The following is a 23,517-nucleotide window of genomic DNA, read 5'->3' as shown; positions in this document are numbered from 1 at the left end:
GGAGAAGTTCCTGGTACCTGGCTTTGGATCACTTTACCTCTGGCCTTTGCAGTCATTTGGGAAGTGAACCAGCATATAGAAAATCTTTCTCTCTCTATCTTGCTTCTCTGGCTAAGTCTACCTTCCAAATATAAGAAATTTTTCTATATTTAGTGTCCATTAATATAATTATTAAAAATTGTTTTAGTATTCAGACTTCTGATATGAACATTAGTTTGCATTTGCTATTTACTATACTAGAACATTCTAAATTTGCATAATTGCCAATGGGTTTGCTACCTCCTGGTATTTTCTTTCCATTATTGTCTCATTGTTTTAGTTTGAAGAATTCTATTTAGTATTTCTTATAAGAATTGTGTCAGGTGGCTGTCCTCCATCCCAGGGTGCAGTGTAGGAGGCTGGGTGTGGCTTCTCTGCTTGTCCCAACCCCCCTCTTTCCCCAGATACAGGAAGAAAAAAAGTGAATGTGAAAATGATGATGTCACCCATCTTGTAGCTCTTGACCCTTATCATCTAATTAACTATCATCAAAATAAATATAGTTAATAAAAAAATGTTTGGTGGTGATAAATTCTATCTTTGTCTGGGAATGTCTTTTTGCTGGGTTCAATGTTCTTATCTGGTAGTTTTTTTTTCCCGACAGTATGAAAATATCCTACTCTCCCTTGGCTTGTAAGGATCCTACTGAGAATTCAGAGTCAGGCAAAATAGAACCTCTTTATGTGTCATTTATTTCCTTTATCTTGCAGCTGTAAGCGTCTTTTTTTTTTTTAAGCATTGGAGAACTTGGTTATAGGTCTTGGGTAGAATAAATTTGAGTGAATAAAAATGGTGATCTTTGACATATGTTATTACTTGCTTGAGTATGTTTTTTAGCCCTTTTGCCTTTCTCAAGTCTCTCTTGAATCCCTACTTAGATATTTGCTTTCTATGCTTTCTCAGACTTTCCGTACACCTTTTTTTTCATTCCTCTTGTTTCTTTTTGCTTGTGTTTTTCCAGTGAATATTTTCAAACAGTCTATCTTCCAACTCACTGATTCTTTCTTCTGCTCAATCTGTTCTGATACAGATGCTTTCCAGGGTGTTTCTGCTTTCTCTGTGTGTACTTTTCAGTCGAAAGATTACTGTTTTGCTTTGCTTTGTGGCATTACTTTCATCTCTCATAGCTCCCTGTTAATATGTTAAATTTTACTCTCTGTGTCCTGTTAAAATTAATTTTCCTTGAGAATATTTGAAATTGAAATATTTTGTAAGTGTTTGGTTTCTGGCATCTTTATTCATTCATTAGTTGAAGTTATAGTTCTGTGTATGTTTTCAAGCTGTTTGACATATGATATCACCTGTACATTGAGAGATTGATTTTAGTTTATGAACTTCATGAGCTGACTTTGTGTTTGTTCTTCCAAACTTCTAAGAAGTCCATTTATTTTCTCTGAGCTTTGGACATTTCTGCTATTTTAGCACTAGATGGCATCCTAAATTGGATTTTGCTGCAAGGCCAATGTGGATACGTTGTCACTATTTCAGTCCTAGAGAACACCCCAACTTCATACTGATTGCAAATCTGCATTTGGTATACTGTCCTGCAGGAACTGTGAAAGTGGTTAAAAGGAAATAGACACACCATGGGATTAGGACTCCAAATGTCTATGAATTGTGATTTATTCAGTATTTCCTATGTATGATATTGTACAAATAATGCCAAAATGGATTATCTTAGGCACATATTTCTGTCTTATTCATGGAGCTATAGTTTCAAGGCTAGATGCACTGGGTGACAATGCAGTTGTGTTAGGTTTTCTCACATTATTGCCCAGAGAAATTGCACAATCAGAGAATGCCTGTCTATACATAGGTATGTGATAATAATAAAATGTTTTCAATTTTTGAATTTTTGCTTCTTTCTCTTTCACTTTCATCTTTCTCTCCCTCTACCTTTCAAATAAATGAGATAAATCCTTTAAAAACAATGAGAACCAGACTTTGTGTTTGAGCTGTAAATGCTGAGAAAAGTTGTGGGATGACACCTATAGTCTATTGTTTGTTACTTTCGAAATTAACAATGCAGTTAGCAAATGAGGAGGCAAATGGGGGAAGCTGTGCCTCAGTGGTTAAGATCTGGCTTTAAATACCCTCAGAACCTTGGAGTGTCTGTGTTTGAGTCCCAGCTTTGCATCACATCCAGCTTCCTGAGAATGCAGATGCTGGGAGTCAGGAAGTAATGACTCCAGTGCTTGGTTCCCATCCACGTGGAGCTCTTGGATCCTGGCTTTGGCCCATTCCAGCCTAGTTGTTACAGCCATCTGCAGGAGTGAACCAGTTGGATAAAAAAAATCTGTCTCACTTTATCTTTGTCTATAACTTTGTTTCTATTTCAGTTTACCTTTAAAATAAGAAAATGAATTAACAAAAAGAAATTCAATGAATAGGGAGTTTTTTGAATAATCAATTATAGGTAAATTTTAAAATAGTTTTACATATTGTAATATGTTGGAAAGTAAATGTGTTCATTAATTGTTTCTTAAGAATGTGCAAATTTGGGCCCGGCGGTGTGGCCTAGTGGCTAAAGTCCTCACCTTGAAAGCCCCGGGATCCCATATGGGCGCCGGTTCTAGTCCCGGTAGCTCCACTTCTCATCCAGCTCCCTGCTTGTGGGCTGGGAAAGCAGTTGAGGACGACCCAAAGCTTTGGGACCCTGCACCCGTGTGGGAGACCTGGAAGAGGTTCCTAGTTCCCAGCTTCGGATTGGCGCGCACCGGCCCGTTGCGGCTCACTTGGGGAGTGAAACATCGGATGGAGGATCTTCCTCTCTGTCTCTCCTCCTCTCTGTATATCCGGCTTTCCAATAACAATAAATATTTTTTGAAAAAAGAATATGCAAATTTTTGGCTCAGTGCAGTAGCCTAGTGGCTAAATTCCTCACTTTGCCAGGATCCCATATGGGTGTTGGTTCTAATCCCGGCAGCTCCACTTCCCATCCAGCTCCCTGCTTGTGGCCTGGGAAAGCAGTCGAGGATGGTCCTAAGCCTTGGGATCCTGCTCCCATCTGGGAGATCCAGAGGGAGCTCCTGGCTCCTGGTTTTGGATTGGCTCAGATGCAGCTATTGTGGCCACTTGGGGAGTGAGTCAATGGATGGAAGATCTTCCTCTCTGTCTGTCCTTATCTCTGTAAATCTGACTTTCCAATAAAAATAAATCTTAAAAAAAAAGAGTATGCAAATTTTTAAAAAAGAAACATTACATTTTATCAAGTTGATCCGCTTGTTTATATGCCTCAGTCAGGCTACAACTGTGAAACATTCTGAACCTTTAGTTTGTTTTCTTGCCTAGGTTTTGTTTTAGGTATAGTCATTCACATGTCTAAGATGTGTTGCTTTATAGGCAGTCGTTGAAGCCAAGAAATTAATTCTGGAAGGACTGGAAAAAACAAAGAAGAAAGAGGACACCATGATGTATCTGCTAGCTCTGAAGAATGCCCTGCTTCCAGAAGGCATCCCACTCCTGCTGAAGTATGCAGAGGCAGGGGAGGGCCCCATCAGTCACCTGGCTACCACCGCTCTCCAGAGATATGATGTCCCTTTCATAACTGATGAGGTAAAACCACCCTGAATATTGCAACATTAACAGAAGGCAGAAACATGTCAAAAGCAAATTCCTCTCAAGTCATTCTGTTTTATTTTCAGTGTCTCCCCTGCTTAGCAGTAGCTCTTTAGTTGCTTTTTAAAAAACAGCTTGATATTTTGAAGAGTTAATATCCAATGTCATGAAGCATGTCTCTTATTAAAAGAAATAGATTCTCTTCAAGAATTTTTTTAAAAGGCATTTAATATGTATTTACATGAAATGCAGAGTAACAAAAAAGCAGAAAGGGAGTGACAGAGAGAGATCTTCTCTGTTGCTTCACTCCCCAAGTGGCTGCCACAGTTGAGCAATGTTAGGCTTAAACCAGGAGCCTAGGACTCATTCTGGGTCTTCTATATGCATGTCAGCACTTGAACCATCCTCTGCTGCCTCCCCTACTGTGGCAGGGGGTAGGATCCGATTCAGAGCAACCTATACTAGAGCTGACATTCAGTATAGGATGTTGGCATTTTTTTAATTCTTATTTTTAATTTTTGAATTTTATGGTATAATTTTTTAGAGTCTGGGATTCCCCACCCCCCTCAAAATCCCATCCCTGACTGATTTTTCCCCACATTGTTACAATAGTATAGTTTTTCATATGGAACCATGATTCCATCAGTTTGTTATTTAAGTGAGTCCCAACATTGCTGGTACAGACAATGTCAAACAGTCCAGCATCCTATTCTCTACACTTTTCCCACAGTCCATCTTTTATTTGGAAGCAGAAACACGTATTACATTGTATCTCCACGTTGGGATATGGTAGTCTCTATTACTCCATCACTACACATTCCCTTAAATGAGAAGCCACGAAATAAGGTCAGCAGCCAGTATGAATCAGAATAACAACAACAACAACAGATGCTGGCAATTTAAATGGCAACTTCACCTACTCTGTCACAAACATGGCACTCAAAAGTATCTTGACTTTTACATTACGTGTACACCTACATTAAATATTTATTTTTTTAATCTATTTTATTGTATTTATGTTGACAGTCTTTACATAGTTAATTACGGTTAAAGAACAAAAAAAAAAAGCTTCAGGGGGTATAGGGAAGTGGGTAATACCATTATGTCCGTATTGTTTCCATCATGTATCTTAGGTAAAGGGGGATATTGAGGGAGAAGCTCCACCCGTTTTCCCACCCACCCCAAGTCCCGGATGTGGGGCATGCTCTGAGATATTTGCTCAAGTGGTTTTAATAGTTCTCCAGTTATGAATCGCTGCCAGTTTCGCTCGATGAGGTCGTCCACTGACTGATATGGTCCATCATAAAGTCTCCGTTTGCCCAGTATTTCGCTGCCAACATATAGCTGAGATGAATGATTGACCTGTTCTGTCTTCTGTCTTTTCTTGGTTAGAGTTCTGAGTCCAGCAGTTCGATTGGGGAGATCTCCAAAGAAACTTTGAGGTATTCCCAGACTAGTTTCTTATATGTTCTAGCAAGCACAGGGCCCGGCACAGTCCATCACCCCGATCTGCTGTTGGTTTCAATTGCTGGGTTGGTTCTGTTTTCAGTCCCGAGTTGTATTGGAACCAATGGGTGTTGCAGTCTAGTCTGGTTCGGCCCTTACATCAACCAGTGGGAGCTGCAGCCTAGTTGGGGCGACCCACAATAACCCCCACCAGGCCCGCCCCCTACCCTGGTTTGCCAGTATGTGTAGCAGAAGACCAGTCTGTCCCACATCCCATTTGGCTCTGGTACTTGTCAATGGGTATTAAAGCTTAGTTCTATCTAACCAACTCAACCATCCAGCCCTCACAGATGTTGTTGAGTGCCTCTCTATCTAGCCATCCCAGCCCCCGTCCTAGTTTTCATGCCCTCCCATGAGAATAGTGACCCAAGAAGGGGGAACCCACTTTTTCCCTCCCAGGTCTCTCTGTCCCGGTTTATGCACTCTTTAGGTGGTTCTGTGATTTGACTTGACAGAATTAGTCCCCAGTGCCAGCTCCTGCCAGCTGATGCTGCGGCTATGCCCAAACATCCCTCACCCACTCTAATTTATGCTTGCACCCACAGGAATAATCAGCCCACCCTGGCTTTTCCCTGATCTAGTCCACATGCAGCGCACAGGTGTTGTAGCCTTGCTTAGTCTGGTCTGTCTCTATCCCAGCCCACACTCTCCAGTGGGAGTAGCTGTCCAGCAAGGGGACCAGCCCCTTAATCCCCCTGCCAGTTCTGCCCCTCCCTTCCTGGATCTCACGTGTGCTGGTTGGGTGCTGCATTCATATCCAGTACAGGCAACCACGCCCTGGTATTCCATAATGTGTACTTGTTTTGTCGCAACCAAACCCGGCTCATCCCACACTCTGTTCTGGTGATCGGATTTGCCAGTGGATGACATGAACTGATTCAGCCTGGTCTGCTCCTGACCCATGCCAAATGTGTGCCAGTGGGAAACTTTCCATGGCCTATTCAGGGCTGTTTCCTATCATGCTTCTTGCGCTTACCTGCAGGGACTGTGTCCTGCCAGAGGAGTTGCCCAGGCTCCTCCATCAGAACCCCTCCCAATGCCAGATTTTGCGCATGCCAGGGGGTCCTTGAGCCAACCCTACCCAGTTCACCTCCTGTCCTAGCAGGAACAGTGGCTTTTCCTGGCTGGCTTTCACCCCATTCTGGTTCTTGTTGTTGGATGTTTCAGCCCAGCCATGGCTCGTCCATACCCACATACATCTCACACATGGCTCAGTAGGGGATTGAGACCCAGCCTAGTCAGTCCCACATCTACCCTGGTTCTCCATGACACCAGATGGTGTTGGGATCTGAACTGGCCTGGTGCATCCAATCCCAGCCCACACTAGTGCCTCGGGTGACTATAACTGTTTCCTAGATAGAACGCAGCCCCCATTCCAGCACATGCGCCCCTTGGTGGGAACCTCAACCCAGTTAGGGTGTCCCCTTACCTCCCCGATTGGGCCCGTTCCTAGCCATAAATAATACACCTGCCTGTGGTTGCTCTGAGGACCAGTAGGTGCAAGAGCCTAGCTCGGTATGACCTGTGCTCCATGCTGGTTTCTAGTTTTGCTTGTAGGCAAAGGTTTGCTCAGTCCTGCCCAGTACATTCTGTTCCATTACCAATTTACACATTTTGGAGCTACTGTGCCCTGCTTGTCCGACCCCCAGATCTGGACGACGTGTTCACCAGCGAGAGCTATGACTCGCCAGGGGAGCTTCCCAAGTTCCTTCACTTGATCCACTCCCAGACCCAGTTTACATACATGCCATTGGTTTTTAGGCCAGTGCCCGGTGTACTCTGGCCTCCCATTTGGCCTTGTATGAGCTGGTGAATGTTGCAGCCCGGCCCACCCCACAACCTATTCAGGATGCACATTTGGGTGCTGCTGCCTTGCCCAGTCCAGTCTGTGGCGGGTCCCTTTGCCTGTGATTGATGGCAGGCTCCTTGGTCACACCTAGCTTAGTCCATAACCACCCAAACTTTTAGGTTTACCAGTGGGGCTAAACTTTCTACAGGGTGTGGCCCACACATCCTGCACAGAATCCACCCCAGGATAAAGTTCTAGAGTGTTAGTTAATATTATGGCCCTGCCTAATGTGACCAGTCTCCTGAACCATCATCATGTCAGGCAAAAAAATATCCTGCTAGACAAGCCGGAGCTTATCTTTTGCATGATAGGTGTTCAAAGCTCAGCATTATTAAGTGATTAGAAGTTCTTCAAAGGAAGAGTTACTGGCATTGGGAATCTTTACGATTGACTCAGGTCCCAGAAACAGTGGGGTCAGCCTAGAGCTATCTAAGCAGCGATTCGAACATCCATTACTCCAGAGCTCCCTGGCCAGGTGGCCAGCAGGCACAGCCTGGCGCCAGTTGGTGCACTGGCCCGGGCCCAGCTCAGCATGAGCACATGTTGGCTGGGATCGGGATCCGAGCAAGACGCTCTCTCCTGCAGCCCCCAGCAGCCTCCTGGCTGCTGAAGTTTAAACCCGCAGGCCCAAGGTTGTGCCCCACCCCAATCCTGTCCACTGCCCAATGAAGGCGGTGGGTGACCCCAGACCCATGCAGTCCCAGAGACACCCCCCCTCTCGGTATACTCACCGGAAAGGAAGCAGCCCCTGAATCCAGGTGGGCCCGGGCCCAGCTCAGCATGAGCACATGTTGGCTGGGATTGGGATCCGAGCAAGATGCTCTCTCCTGCAGCCCCCACACATTAAATATTTATTAGGAGAATGTTTGGTAACATCAAGATAAACTGTCTGAATAGTGTTAAACACTGCAAATGCTGTTTCCAGTTTGTATCTAAACATGTTCACACTGGTTTTGTGATGAAGTTGGTCAGTGACAAAGCTTAACAACAGGAGTACAAGGCTTTTGACTAAGACAAAGTTATATATAAATATTTGCTCTGTCCTTTCCCAGTTGTTTATTCTTGGGTGAATTTTTTAGCTCCTGCATACCTAAGCATAATGTTAACACTTCAGAGAGATAGGAAAAGGCAAAGGTGAATAGAATTATAAGAAATGTTTATAAGTGCCTGGTATAAACCTTATCATTGCATATTAATAGACAAAACTAATAACCAACAAAATTATTTGTTATCACAAAATGTGATTATTTTAGAGTATTTTCATTGTAATACACTTCTTAGGAAGAAATAATGTTACATACATGTGTTATATAGGACCATCAAATGTAATAGTTCATCAAAATGAACTATGAGTTCATTTTCTGTCACTATAACAAAATACCTGAGGCTGGGTACTTTATAAAGAAAAGGTATTTATTTAGGTCACAGTGATGCAGAGTCAAGGGCATAGTATCTATCTGTGTGGCTCTGGCCTCATGTGAGACAACATTACAATGGTGGAAGCCAAGTTTGAGACTGGCTACCAGCATTCAGGATTCAGGGGAGGTGCAAGGATATTGTATAACATCTCACGCTCCTGGCACTGAATTCAATCCTTATAAGACCTGCACTAATCACTTCTCAGAGGTGCTGCATGACCTAATTACCTTCTCTCAGACCTTCCATCTTAAAGGTACTACCACCTCAAACCCACCATACCGACACCAAGCTTCTGTCACTTGAACCTTTAGAAAACACATTCAAATCATGAAAACTGGGGTGCAAGTTACCAAGAGACATGATATGTACATGTAGTAGTATGGTTTACTCAGAAATGCTCTGTACTTTCCACTTTACTTTGCCATTATGCTTTGCCCTGCTTTGGTGTAGTAGCTAAGATGCCACTTGGTATGTCCACATAACCGTGTCTGAGTGGCTGGATGCAAGTCCTGGCACTTTATTGATTTCAACTTCTTGCTAATGTGCATCTTGGAAGGCAACAAGTCCTGATTCAAAGGCTTGGGTCCCTGTCACCCATGTAGGTGTCATGTTCAGTTCCTATTTCTCAGCTTCAGTATGAAACAGTCCTAGTTGGTGTGGGCATTTGGAGAAAAAACTAGCAGATGGGAACTAACTACCTTTCTTTTTCCTTCTGTCTCTGCATCTCAAATAAATGTGTCTTTTAAAAAGAATAATTAAAAATTATACTAAAAAAGTATAAAGGAAAGATTCTGAGGTGCTTCACTATATAGAAATATTCATTCATATTGTCTTCTCCCCTCAAATTCCTTTTACCAAATAAACTCTCAATATCAGGTTATACTGCTATAATAAGTGAACCTTGAAATCTCAGCACTTAATCAAAGGAATTTTATTTCCAATGCTATGTCATATTTAATTATTTTAAGTGTATTTGTTTGACTTATTTAAAAGGCAGAGACAGAAGGAGAGATAGCATCTGTCCATTGGTTCTCTCCTCAGTTGCTCACAACAGCTGGAGCTGGGTCTAAAGGAAGCCAAATGTTTCAATCTGTGTTTCCCACACGGGTTGCAGAGACCCAGGTATTTGAACCATCACCTACTGTTTTCTAAAGTACCTATTGGAATCAAACTGGATAGGAAGTAAAGGTAGAATTTGAACACAAGCACTATAATATGAGATGTGGACATCCCAAAGGGCATCTTATTTTCTGTTCCAATTGCCCTCTCTTTGTTTTGTGTCTTATTTGGGTAAAGCATATGTGGACACCAGTTCACCACAAGCATGGGAGAAAGAGATGGAAGACAGTACAACAGCTCTTCTTGGCTTCAATTTATAAGTAATCCACACTGGCTCTGTTCATAGCCCACAAGACAGACCTAGTCACACAGTCCCAATCTAATTGAAAAGAAACCTGGGAAATGCATAGTTTTGTGAATATCCACTATTGCTTTTATAAGATCAGTTGTTTATAAGATCAGTTTTAATGGACTAGATGTACACTAAGTTTGAGTATTTGATGAACAGGTGAAGAAGACCTTGAACAGGATATACCACCAAAACTATAAAGTCCATGAAAAGACTGTGCGTACCACGGCAGCTGCTGTCATTTTAAAGAACAATCCATCATACATGGAAGTAAAAAACATCCTGCTTTCCATTGGGGAGCTTCCCAAAGAAATGAATAAATACATGCTTGCTTTTATTCAAGATATCCTGCATTTTGAAATGCCTGCAAGGTATGACACATTGTCCATGTCTCTCTGCTTATTTGAACTTATTTATTTATTGATGTAGAGCACATGTAATTAATAGTGATGGTATGATTATTATGCTGCATTATATCATATAAAACCAAAGCAAGCCAAATGTAAAACAGGTTTACTTTGTCTCTATGATATGGAATCTTGGCTATGATTTTTATTTGAAGTAATCTAGTCAGTTTGATAGATACATATATTGCCAAACTTTAGTAATGTTTTAAACTGACTACATTTTCAACAGGACTATTTTTATAAATAACACAAGAAAATGATGTGAAGGTCTCACCAAGTGGTCTTCTTTCTTCGCTTTTCAAATGGCAGAATTCCTCAAAGCCCCAATTATCACAGATCAAATGAATTTGCCATTTAAGTTGAAAACCACAGGCCTGGTCCATAGTTTAGCACTTCTCTAATGCAGAGTCTGATCAGCACACTCCATCTCTCTGTTACTCTTGCTGGATTAACTTCCACCTAGTTCCCTAGGCTCTCTTCCCAGATTTACTGATAGATAGTACTCTTCAAAGTGGTTCCCACAAAGCTGTTCCTCACTGAAACTGAAGACAAAACTAAAAGGAATGTGCTTTTCCCCTGAGTTACATGCACAGCATTACATCTCTGGGAACAATGTTGGAGAGGAGTGGGCACATAAAATTACCACGCTACCTGTCAAAAATTCTCTACCTCAAACCCAGGTCTAGATTTCTTGAGTTAATATTTGTTTTGCTGTTCTTCTATAATTTTCTTGCTTGTGGTACTCTTAGTGTTAGGTGATCAGAGGTGGGAAGATCTCAACACTAATTTCATAGAAAATATGCAGGCATGGGGTAAGGATTTAGAGAAGACAATGGTTTCTGTATGTTTTTAACAGTATTTTTAAAATTATTTGTTTGACAAGCAGAGTGACAAAGACAGATGAGAGAAAAAAACAGAGGGAAAGAGGGAGAGAGAGAGAGATTCCCTGCCACTGGTTCACTCAGGGCTAGGTCTGGCTGAAGCCGGGACATAGGAACTTTATTCAGGTTTCCCACATGGGTGGTAGGGATCATCATCTACTGCCTCCTATATGCATTAGCAGGGGCCTGCATCAGAAGCAAAACGACGGGGATTTGAACTGGCACTTTAATATGGGATGACACCGTGGAATGGAGTGGCCTAACATGTTGTGCCACAAATGCCAGTCTTTTTCCATGGGGTTTTACAGAGTTCTTAATGTATTTGAAAATTGCATAGCTCTAGGAGAAATTCTCGGAATATATTCACACATGCTTTAGCCAGTGACAACATTGGAGGATGCAGAAAAGTAGGACTTTGGTGTGACTTTCCTGGAATGTACTTACTGTCCAACACCAGAAGCATGAAGCTCCACAGCACATGTGTTTCCCATTCCTGAGGCCCCATCACCCATGTGCTGAACCCTTCTCATCGCTGGGCAGCTTCTCCTTGATGCTACTTTGATACCAAAGTGAATTTCAAATGTCTGAGGAATGAATGGGAAAGCCCTAATCCTGATGCTCACGCTCTAGCTGGCACCTCCCCGAGCCTTACAGAGGCATGAGAAACATTTGCACCCTCCCGCTTTTTTTTTTTTCCACTGAGGATTTGGGTTTTTTCCAAAGGTGACTTGGGAACCAGCCACTACCATGAATGTGCAGCTTTTCTTTCCTATGTGTTGCAGCAAAATGGTCCGCCGCGTTCTGAAAGAAATGGTTGCACACAATTATGATCGCTTCTCCAAGAGTGGCTCCTCCTCCGCCTACACTGGCTACATAGAACGTATGTAACACACACAGGGCCCCTTCCTCCATGCTCCTCATCCACTTGGTGTTGTGAAACTGCTATTGAATCATGGGGGTTGTGTTGCTTTGTCATTAGGTAGTCCTCGTTCAGCATCCACGTACAGCCTTGACATTCTGTACTCTGGCTCGGGCATTCTGCGGAGAAGTAACCTGAACATCTTTCAGTACCTTGGGAAGGCTGATCTTCATGGTAGCCAGGTAATTCATTTTCCATGGATTTTGCTTAATAAAGTATGTAAGACATTAGTCTGAGGTAAAATAAAATACATAAGCAAATAGTAATTAGAATAAACTAATGGTCACTGCTGTCAACATGTTGCCTACAATTCCATCATTTGTAGCCTTCTAAATAAAGCCATTTAAACTTTCAATGCTGTAAAACCTTGAGTTCTCATCAGTATTACATGACCACACCCATTGATAGCAATGTCCTCGGAATACCATGCCCTGTTGTGCTGAGGAATCCCCATCTGTTTTCTGATGTGCCATCTGAGATGCCAAACACCCACAGTGAAGGGGCTGGGTGAGGAGTACAGGGGATATGTAGGATTCTTCTGTGTGGTACCGTTCAGGGTGTGAGCCCCATCCCACTGATCGACATGTAAAGATCTGAGTTGCAATTTGGAGAGGTCCATGCCATTAGTAGGCAGCAGGCTTAACTTGATGGCCTGACACCTCCCTATCTCCTTTCTGAGGCCCTCCAAGACAATCGATCCATTATATAGGACAGTCCTGGGAAGAGGAAGAGGCTTAATATGGATCAGCAACCCTTTTTCTGTTGAGAGCCACTAAAAGCTTAAAAACTAGCCTGTTACAGATTCATTAATTTTCAGGTCCTGCATACAGTTGGCTTAATAAGGCCATAATGAATTATTTGCAGGGCATTAGCTGGCCCTCTGCTAGATAATCTCTGCCCCTGCATGGCATCACCAAATGGAATGGCATGTGGTCTTTTTGCAGTCGAGAGTTTGCATTCTGCATCTGCTTTTACTACCTGGATGAACCAGAGGTGTTTTTGCACCTCATGCACAAAATGGGTCATATCTGAACCTCAAAGAAGTGGTTCTGAGGATTGAATGGTGGGGAAAAAAAGCCAACTCACCTATATTGAAATACAGAAGTTTATTGTTGTTGCTTTTGCAAGGCAGCTACAGATCTTTGTGTTTCTGACTCCTTGTAAAGTTCTAGCTCAGCAGCCTCATTTATCACTTGCAGAGCAGGCAGGGGGCTTGTTTAAACACGGTGCTGATTTTTCTCTTAGGTGGTCATTGAAGCCCAAGGGCTGGAGGCCTTAATAGCAGCCACTCCTGATGAGGGGGAGGAAAACCTTGACTCCTATGCTGGCATGTCAGCCATCCTGTTTGATGTTCAACTCAGACCTGTCACTTTTTTCAACGGATACAGCGATTTAATGTCCAAAATGTTGTCAGTGTCTGGTGACCCTGTCAGTGTCGTGAAAGGACTTATTCTGCTAATAGATCATTCACAGGTAATTCATTCCATCCTCAGGTATTTACCGAGTACCTAACATATGCTGGGAACATTTTCAAGTGTGCTGTATGCTAGAGGGATACAAGACAAGTACTGTTTGTCATACAGTTCACATACTAAGCTTTTGATCCTCTTTGGTATTTTGCCCATTCTGCTTTTCTCCTTTATTATATGTGAACAGCACTCTTTTTTTTTTTTTTTTTGCATTTATTGGCTGATTAAGCTTCTTGCTTCAAAGCAAATAGAAAATGCCAATGATGACAAAAACAGGAAATTTGGAAGACAACTAAGGATTCATCAAAGTAGAGAGGGTGTAGCTCTTGGGGAATTGATAATTGTGATTAGGAAGATAAAACAATTGAGAATGGCTTGATAAAACAGTTTGGTTTTTGTCATGTGATAAATATTCGGGAGTGGTTAGTTCATGCTGAGTATAGACATTTAAGCTAGCATCAGAATTCACATACTTTTCCTTCAGTTCAGCCATCCTTTCTTGTGACTTTTAATCTCTTGTTGCCCTATGATGACCAAGCGGCTGCTTCACTTCTAGCACTGCATCCTCAGTGTCATAAAGAAGGGAATAGGTGAGAAGGTGAAGGGGTCACAAAGTCTGACTTCTTAAAGAACTCTTTTGGAAGCCCTGTCTAAAATTATATTGACCCAAACTGTATCATATGGCTCTCTGTACCCACTAGGAGGGAAGCTGGTGACTATAGTTTTGCAGTGAGCATAGGCATATTCTGATCAGAGTTGTTTCTATGATTATGATTGAAAAGGAAACCAGTATGTCCCTTGATCCTCCAGTCAGCTTGAAATACAGCTCTCAAATTATTGAGTTTACATGACATAATTCCATTTTAGTTTTCTAAGGACAGCCATAGAATACTGAATACTGAAGAAGTAGACCATGGGGACCATGGGGACAAAGTTCAACCCCACCTCTGAGTGCCAGGTGCTCATTAACCATGCCTGATGTTTTGGATTAGGCTATACAATTTTGCAGCTATAAGTAGTATTCCAGATCTGGGTTGGCAAGTTTATGATGTGAAGGGAAGGAAGTAAATTTTGTACACTTTAGGCCTGCATACTCTCCTAAGTAATCATTCAACTTTGTTCTTTTAAAAAAATTTCCTTATTATTTTGAAAAGGCAGATTTACAAAGAGAGGAAGATCCTCCATCCACTGGTTCACTCCCCAAATGACTGCAATGGCCAGAGCTAAGCCAATCCAAAGCCAGGAGCTAGACATTTCTGGGTCTTCCACACAGGGACAGGGACAGGATCCCATGGCATTAGACCATCCTCCTGTGCTTTCCCAGGACATGAGCAGGGAGCTGGACAGGAAGTAGAGCAGCTGGGACATGAACTGGTACCCATATGGAATGCTGGCACTTGCATGAGAAGGATTAACCAGGGAACCATCACGCCAACCCCACAACTCTGTTCTTATAGAGCAAAGACAACTACTAGCAAAATAGAAACAAATTAGTACAGTTGTGTTCCAATGAGATTATTGACAAAAACAGCAGGTGGGTCAGGCTCTCTTCAGGCCATAATTTACTAACACTAAATTTGGATTATTTTGACTTTTTTTTCTACATGTTAAGCTGGCACACCTAAGGTAAGGCATATTCCATAGGAAATTTTATCCCGTAGCTGTTGAACCTGAGCATCTGCATGTGTCAGGTTGGAGTTTTTGGCAGATCTGAGGCTATTATCCAAATAAGCCGTGTAAGGCCCCTGGCTCTGCAGAGCACTCCAATAATGCCATCCTAGCTTCAGAGGCACATACCACTCTAGGTCAAGTGCTGACATTGAAGGAAATATTGGCAGTGAGCAGTGTGTCACAGCCACCAGGGCAGATGGAATTACTGTGTGCATATTCTTTATCTCTCTCTGTCTTTGACTAATTGGATTACTCTTCAGAGAAGGCTGTCTGGTAAAGTCAGTCTAACAAGGGGCTTCTCTTTAGGCAGTGAAGAGAATTCCATCCTCAATGCAAGTAATGGGATGAGTTCTCAAGATGTCTTGTCTGAGCAGTAAAAAACACCTTTGAGACCAGAGAGATCACATTAGCTATAAATGCAAAATTCTAGTTCGTAGGTAGGAATCTGAATAAAGATGCCCTTTCTGGGTCAAACAAGAACATGGCCTGGGCTCTTTATTGAAATATTTCTTAGAACGTTATTCTTTGCATACCAAGAGAAAGTTACGGGCTTGTGATAGTTTTGTATGGTAGTAAAAAGAGTTTCCACCTTAGAGATAGTCTAGATATTTATTCTGAGTCCAACATGTAGCCTGTGGGCCTGATTTTTCCACCCAATCTTCAGATATACTGCCTATCAAGGAAACGTGGTAAAAGGCTAAATAAATTACAAAATGTAGAACTTTTTCACATAGTGACAGTCTGACAAGTTAGAACTACCCCACTAGTTAGAACTAGCCCCTTTCATACAGAAAACTTTGATTTAGCATTCCTGCAGGGAGTCAGTGTTCTAGGTTTAATAAGAATGCCCAAGAAAATTCCTCTCCAACTGCATGTAAGATTCCTTCCAAGGTCCTTTTGGATGGAAGAAATGCAATCTTTCCACAAGCTTAAGGCAGACCTCACAACCAGCAGTGCAATGGAAATGGTCTGTACCCACAAATGGCACACTGTCTGAAGCATGTGAAATGTTCTTTTCCATGATCCTTGCTGTGTTCTGACATGCGCCTAACATATGATCCATGAATAGGCCATGGTCTGCATCGCTGGACTCTGCTGGGCTGGGTGGACTAAGAAGGTTGTGATTTTCAAATTGGGAAGAAAGGAAAAAATGCAAACAAAGGAATACTTCTGAGGCAGGGCTAACAACAGAGCATATTTTTTAAGAACAATCACAGATAAAATACTGCTTCAGGGAGTTCTGATCTCTTGGTTCTGTGATTCGCAAACATAGGCTAAAATGTAGGTATGGCTACTATGGTTTTCTCCAGAGGAGTTATGTTTCTTCACATTAGTTAGAATGCATGAGATTCTCTGTGTGCTATAGCAACTGTATTTTTTTGTGGACTTAATACATCCGTAAGGGCTATTTCCTAATTTGTCATGAGCACAGCAGTGAGAATCTCATATCTCCCTCCTAGAGTGTCCTTCAGTAGCTTTGTGCCAAAATACTACTTTTTGAGCTCACCTGGTAATAAACTAAGTCCTTTTCCCAGAAGTTACTGCCCCTTTTTTTTTTTAAGGAAGGAGAACATTTAGAAAGATCAGCATAGTTATTGCAATAAAGTAAAGTCATAACATTTATGATGAGCACATTTAGGGTTTTTTTGTTTTGTTTTGTTTGGTTTGGTCTGAGTAGAGTGATTACATAAAAAAGTGGTTATGCTGCCAGCTGCCCGAAACTGAGGATCTTTGGAGGAATATCAAAAGTAAGGATATTGAGCCTTTTTTTCTAAGAATTTTTATCACTTCCACCCAACACTGTCCCCAGGCAATATGACTCTATTCCAGCTGAAACATTTTTTTCAGCCAATAGCATCCCAGCTAATGTACATGCAAAGTGCAAGAATTGAAGGCTAAATGCAGGCAAACAGCACAAAACAATGGATTTCAGACAAACACAAAATCGCTGAGGATGGTCTGTGTTTGTAAATGATTACTGTCCCTGTGGAAGATGCTGTTGAATTCATGTGGAAATTGATTGTTAATTCAATATCATTTCAAATATCAAAGAGTAGGGTATTAGGGCTTGGCTCAATTGTCTCCCTCCTCCTTTGCTAGCTGAATTGAGGTAATTTCTGCAACTTGTATAAGGCACCATGATTTTTTTATCCTATGTTTTATTTGCCAGTTAAGCTATATATATATATATTTTTTTAAAGATTTATTTATTTGTATTGGAAGAGCAGATGTGGACTCAGAAGGAGATACAGAGAAAGATCTTGTATCTGTTGGTTTATTCCCTAAGTGGCTGCAAAAACTTCGGCTTAACCAACATGAAGTTGGGAGCTAGGGACTTCTGGATCTTCCATGCAGGAGCAGGGTAGGCTTTAGGCCATCCTCTACTGCTTTCCTAGGTCGCAGGCAGGGGGAAGGAAAGTAGAGCAGCCGAGACTTGAGCCTGTACCCATGTGAGGATCCTGTCACGCTGGGCCCAGCTCTCTGTATTTAACACTGCATGTAACTAAAGAAGTGCTAAAACACCTCAAGGGATCACTTTGTCCAGCTCCCCTCCCGCTCCCAAAAGCTGTTGTTGGATTTCTCATGATGTTCTCATTTTCCCTTGTCTTTTGATGCTTAAATTGGGTGCATCACCCGAGGGCTCTGCTCTCATAGTCTCTAGTTCACTAGATGTGAGGACCCTGAGAGTCTGCAATTCTAACCTGAGTGATGCAAGTGCTGTTCTGTAAAGGGCCATATTCTAAGGACCATTGTTTCTCCCGATCAGAGGCACTATTTGCAAAAACCCCTTCTCAGTTAATACTTCACTTCCCTAATAGTTCTAATTGACTAATTAAATTGGCAAATCAGCAGAGACTACTTTTAGTGATCAAGCTTAGAATAGAATGCTGGCGTAAAGAAAGACTCCAATAGCAACAGGACTCAAATGGCATTATCTACAGTATGGGCTAAGATGTGACTTGTGCAGGGTTGAGAAGCAGGCTAGGGGAATGGTAGTAAGTACATTGTAGTCAATCTTATTTTTATTATCTTATATATACACCCATGTATAATTTTTATTGATTTTATTTTTGCTTCTAGGAGCTTCAGTTGCAATCTGGATTGAAGGCCAATATCGAGGCCCAGGGTGGTCTAGCTATTGATATTTCAGGTGCTATGGAGTTCAGTCTGTGGTATCGTGAGTCCAAAACTCAAGTGAAAAACCGGTAAGTACAATATGTTTAATGCTCTAAACAAAAAAATGCAGAGATGCAATTTGGGACTTGTTTAGGCTTCTGACTTACCCCCATTTTAAAAGTTTATTTATTGTTATTGGAAAGGAAAATTTTTTACAAAAGAAGGAGGGACAGAGGAAGGAAGATCTTCTATATGCTGGTTCACTCCTCAAATAGTCACAACGCCCAGAGCTGAACCAATCTGATGCCAGGAACCAGGAGCCTGCCACTTCTTTGTCTCCCACATAGGTAGAGCGTCCCACGGCTTTGGGCCATCCTTTGCTGCTTTCCCAGGCCTTAAACAGGAAGCTGAATGGGAAGTGGACTAGCCAGAACATGAACCGGTGCCCATATGGGATGCCAACACTTGCATGCAAAGGATTAGCCAGATGAGCCCTCGTGCTGGCCTCTAACTATCTGACTTTTCAAAATCTGTTCTATCCACTTGTTGTCATTAAAACTCACTGTGGGAAGTCATTCTGTCACTGTCACTTTTGAGCAGGGGAATACACAAGGTTTACTGCAACTCAATCCAGAACCTTCCTGCTTGGAAACAGTACTGATAAGAAATCTTGTTTTGAAGCAAACATTTTTACTTTATTATTCTTCTTGGGATTTAAAGCTTTTCCTCTTTTGCTTTCTTCGGGGATAAAAGTTAAAAGATGATCTCTTCTGTGCAGAATCCAAGTCTTAACTATGAGGAGCGTGTGTGTTTTTCATCCACCTTCCTCTTTTTCCTGAGATTCTTTAGTTTTTCTAACTTACCCAGGGGACTAGGTGAATGTGCTATATTTAAAGTGTAAAAAAAAAATGTTCATGAACCAAGGTGATAGTTAACATTCTGTGTGTTACAAAACTGAAGAAACGGAAATGCAATTGATTTGTCTTTTTGGATATTTAGAAATGTAGAGTAAAAGTGAGATATGAAAGATAAAATTAGAATTGTTAATGTATTTTCAACTCTGAATGAAGCAACTGCAAACAGCCAAAAAATGGCCTATGTAACATTAAGGATAACGCCACACACGCACTGAAAGGAATTAACAAAAGGAAAAGCAGAACTGCCTATCAGGGGAACTAGAAGTATAATGTAGGGATTCTTTTTGTATCAACTATCCTGGCACTATTACTAAAGTATTTTCTAAACAGGAATTACTTCAAATTAAAATCATTTGAATAATTTTCAGAGAAAACCAACAGCAGGAACAATAACAAAAAATATGGATTTTTTTTAAAACAAAGAACACAATATTCTACTATTATCACTACTGTTATCAATTCATTTTTCATTTTCAGTTACTCATTCATTCATTTGTGTATGTACACATATATATTTGCTTGCTTGTTTTGTTCTCCTTAAGCCTTTGTGGAGTATAAGGCATCAGAATGTACTGGAAGGGATTCTGAGACTAAACCTCTGACCCACGTACTCACTGATGTCAGCAGAGCAGTGGTCTTCATTTGATGAGAGGAATTGTAACCCTTTTAAAGAGTGTAGTTGTGTGGCTCTGATGGATCATGGCAGTGATTTTCCACAGTTTAATTGAAAGTTCATTCATGAGCAGTTGTGGGGTTAATTCTCATCATTATTCACATCATGTAACCTGGCCGTTCCTGTCTGTATCCTTCTCTGGAGAGCCCACCATGAATGCCCACGATAAGACTGGGTCTTTGAAACAAAATATATTTGAAGTGTCTTGAAAGACCATTTGAGGAAAGTAACTGAAATAGCTATAGTGAAGCCAACACAGAGATAGTCAAAAAGAAATTTTTATAAACACCAGGTGTCTTCTTGGTGAATTTAGACCAAGATAAGCCACTTATTTCTATCTGGGGAGAGAACTAGGCTTATTTTAGTCCTGGGGATGCTTGTATCAAGTGCTGTAGTAGCTGATGGAAACTTAAGGGCTCAGGGAATGGCAAACTTCACTGCCGGGCCTCTGGGACCAATGAGGTCCTGATCATCAGCAGAACTCTAAGTGCATGTAGGTCACATCTCAGATCTTCACATGTCTCCTTACAGCATCAGGAGCTCAGACCTTGTGAAATTATATTTGTGGGTTTGACTCAGTTGAAATGTGATGTTTACAGAGGTCTCCTGTTAACATCAAATCTTTAGGGTGGCTGTGGCCATAAGAAGCGACATCACAGTGGACTCCTCCTTTGTGAAAGCCGGCCTGGAAATCAACACAGAAACAGAAGCTGGCCTGTTGTTCACCTCCACGGTGCAGTTTTCTCAGTACCCGTTCTTAGTGTGTATGCAGATGGACAAGGCTGAAGCTCCTTTCAGGTAGGTGTGGGGTTCACGCAATGGTCCAGGGTCAACCCCATCTCCCTAGGAACTTGCAGTCCATTTCAATCATCTCTTGAAGGTAAAGAAGAAAGGAATAGAAACCTTAAAAGATGAATTTTCCTCAAAGGAGTAAAAAATACTGATATCATTAGTAATTCAGTTCCTAGGATACCAAGAAAATCTAATCGCTACTCTGTTTATTCTTGGAGATAGTATCATATTCTAATTCAGAAAGAACTTATCAAGGAAACAAGAGTGTTTGATTTATATAGGAATTGCCAGGTAGTTTGAGCTAAAATATGACGTGTGCCTGTATCAGCTGGTAACTTCACAATTGTCTCCTGGACAGAAAATTCAACAAAACACCTGCAAATCCATTTACCATTGTTTAAGGGTCCAAATGAATTCTCAATTTTCTAGGCATTCCTTATAACAAGAGCTTAACCTCCTTTAAGTTTTATTTCAAATTTCAGTGCTCAGAATTTTGAATATTTAAAAATTGCTTTACACAATTCCTAGTATCTTAAAAACCAGATGTATAATTCTACATCTCTTCCATCTAGAGCCTAGCCCTCATTTACTCTGTGTCCCTTCGATCTGGCAATTGCCTTTGAAACAGTACTTATTGTATTGCGCTAGAATGCTTTGGGTTTGGGTAGCAGACTTTTCAGTACTAGTTAAGGTCTCCTTGACAAGCACTGTCTAGCTGTAAAAATAACCCTTATACTTAAAATAGCAAGCCATACCTTGTATCATCTTCATTGATAAATAAATCAGAATTAAGATTTTCACTTCACTGACATGTTGTGATTCATGTAAAAATACATCCATGATCTCAGTACAAATATAAAAACACTTCAAAAAATTCATGGGAAAAAAAAGATAATGCACATTTTCCCCAAACTTTTTAAGTACCCTCATATGAGTAGGTTATATTTTCATAGAATAAGAACTGATAAAATATAATTAAAGTAGGTATTGTCACTGCTGTATGTTCATGTATGTTTAGAAAAAAATATCCATAAATGCATTCAAAATAAAATCAACTTTCCAGTAATGCAGGTGGAGTGAGCCTCAACCCAGCCCCAAGGTACTGGTTTGTTCCACACATCACTAGAACCAGAACTCTGGGGATGTTTGGCCACATTCTCAGCCTCCTCTGACTGACCTTACCTCTTTAGAAGGGAAATGTCTCCAAGGTGGGGTTTCTGGAATGAGAGGTGGCAGACATAGCAAAGATTGCAAAGCTTAATGGCTCTCCAAAAACTGTATGGCGAAACTCCACATTCCAGGTATTTGAACTAGAGTTGATATAATCTGGATAGAAGAAAGTCACCTCCCTCATGGGAATAGAACTGTACTGTAGTGCCTGGCACACGTGTCCTTTCTCAGATTGTTCTGGAATAGAAGCTTCAAGTGCATCCTCAGAAAATTGGGTAGGACAGGTGTGGGGTGATGTTAATATGTGTAATTGTGTTATCACTGCTGTTGTTATGCAGGCAACTTGAGACCAAATATGAAAGGCTGTCCACGGGCCGTGGTTACATCTCCCGCAGAGGCAAAGAGACTGTGCTGCCTGGATGTGAATTCCCGCTCCATCAGGAGAACTCTGAGATGTGCAAGTTGGTCTTTGCCCCTCAACCAGATAGTACTGGTGGATGGTTTTAAAACTGACCGGTGATATTTCACTTGAATTTGTCTCCCCCAAAGGGATATAATGTGACATGTCTGAGTACTTGCTCTCTAAGAGCAAAGTGTTTACATATTTACCCATATTTAAGGTTTTTGTAAAAAGCTATAAAATACTTCAGTTGATTCAATTTGGGTCCTGTAGCATACTACCTGTACTGTCACTTTTCATCATTATGGGACACTTTCAGCAATATTCTTAGCCTTCTGATGCTTTTCCCAAATACCATTGGGCAGAGGGAAACTGGTTCTGTTCTAAGAGGAAACTGACATTTGTTAAAACAAAACCAAAATCCCAGATACTCAGGAAAATCCAGTTTTGCTCTATAATTATCCATCAATGTATATGAAGCCCTTGGCAAAACCTTGAGCATGCTTTGCTTTCTACCAAATAAATGTATAGACTATTTGGAAGAGAGGAGAGATCATTGTTTTATTCTCCTCGCTCTTCCTTCCCCCTTCCCTCCTCTACCTCCCTCTACTCTGTTGCCCTCCCTCTTTTGGGGGTTGTGGGAGAGAGAGGGCTCAAGATTTCTGCAAGACTTCTGGTAGCAAGTTCCAGAGTTGTTGTGCATGTCTCCTGTTACTGTTAGTTTTGTTAAGCAGTCAGATAGAAGTCATCCAGAATTAAGACTTAGGATCTCCCCCTTCTGCTGCCCACAAAGTGAGGTTGCCTTATAGCAGATCAGACCTCTCTACCTCCAGTGCTACAGCAACATTGGGCTGAGCAGCTAGGAATTCTAAAAAAATGTCTTTCAGAAACTCTGTAATACCTCTTAATACTTTGTGTATTTGTGATTGTAATATGGTAGGTACACTGTCCATTGTCAAACACATCTCTGTATAATCATCACTTTGTCTCTGCTGTTGTATGGTAGAAACTTTAGCCTGTTTGACTACCACCTGCACAATAGCCAGATTGAGAAGTTATTGCTTGCAAAAAAAAAAAAAAAAACAGTGGATTTGGGCTTCTAAAATATGAATTTTGAGAGAAGAATGTCTTTGCATGAGTTAAAACAACCATGATGAACATTTTCCAATATTTAATAATGAAACAGATGTGTTTACTGAGATCAACCTCAAGCAAATAACAGGTGTCCATTTGCCCATTCAGCATAGACATAAAATAGATGTTTTGCTGGTTCCACTTTAGTTTGTAATTTCAAAAATGGAAGTGTGATGAAATAAACATTG

At 41.2% G+C, this 23,517-nt stretch overlaps 1 protein-coding gene across 4 annotated transcripts in view; it reads left to right on the top strand.

Moving 5' to 3' along the window:
* The window catches only part of MTTP (microsomal triglyceride transfer protein), a 71,395-nt gene extending 48,187 nt beyond the window's left edge, over positions 1-23,208 (top strand). For all 4 annotated transcript variants that reach the window (XM_058667009.1, XM_058667010.1, XM_058667008.1 and 1 more), the window contains 8 exons: positions 3,382-3,594; positions 9,939-10,150; positions 11,850-11,947; positions 12,047-12,168; positions 13,232-13,459; positions 18,208-18,332; positions 20,461-20,631; positions 22,134-23,208. In XM_058667009.1, coding sequence (XP_058522992.1) covers positions 3,382-3,594; positions 9,939-10,150; positions 11,850-11,947; positions 12,047-12,168; positions 13,232-13,459; positions 18,208-18,332; positions 20,461-20,631; positions 22,134-22,302 — 1,338 coding nt within the window. In that variant the 3' untranslated portion in view covers positions 22,303-23,208. The remainder of the gene's footprint in view (positions 1-3,381; positions 3,595-9,938; positions 10,151-11,849; positions 11,948-12,046; positions 12,169-13,231; positions 13,460-18,207; positions 18,333-20,460; positions 20,632-22,133) is intronic.
* Positions 23,209-23,517: the final 309 nt, after the last annotated feature.

Source organism: Ochotona princeps, chromosome 7 (assembly GCF_030435755.1).
Source record: "Ochotona princeps isolate mOchPri1 chromosome 7, mOchPri1.hap1, whole genome shotgun sequence".
Taxonomy (NCBI): Eukaryota; Metazoa; Chordata; class Mammalia; order Lagomorpha; family Ochotonidae; genus Ochotona; species Ochotona princeps.
This window is presented reverse-complemented; position numbering and strand designations above follow the sequence as displayed.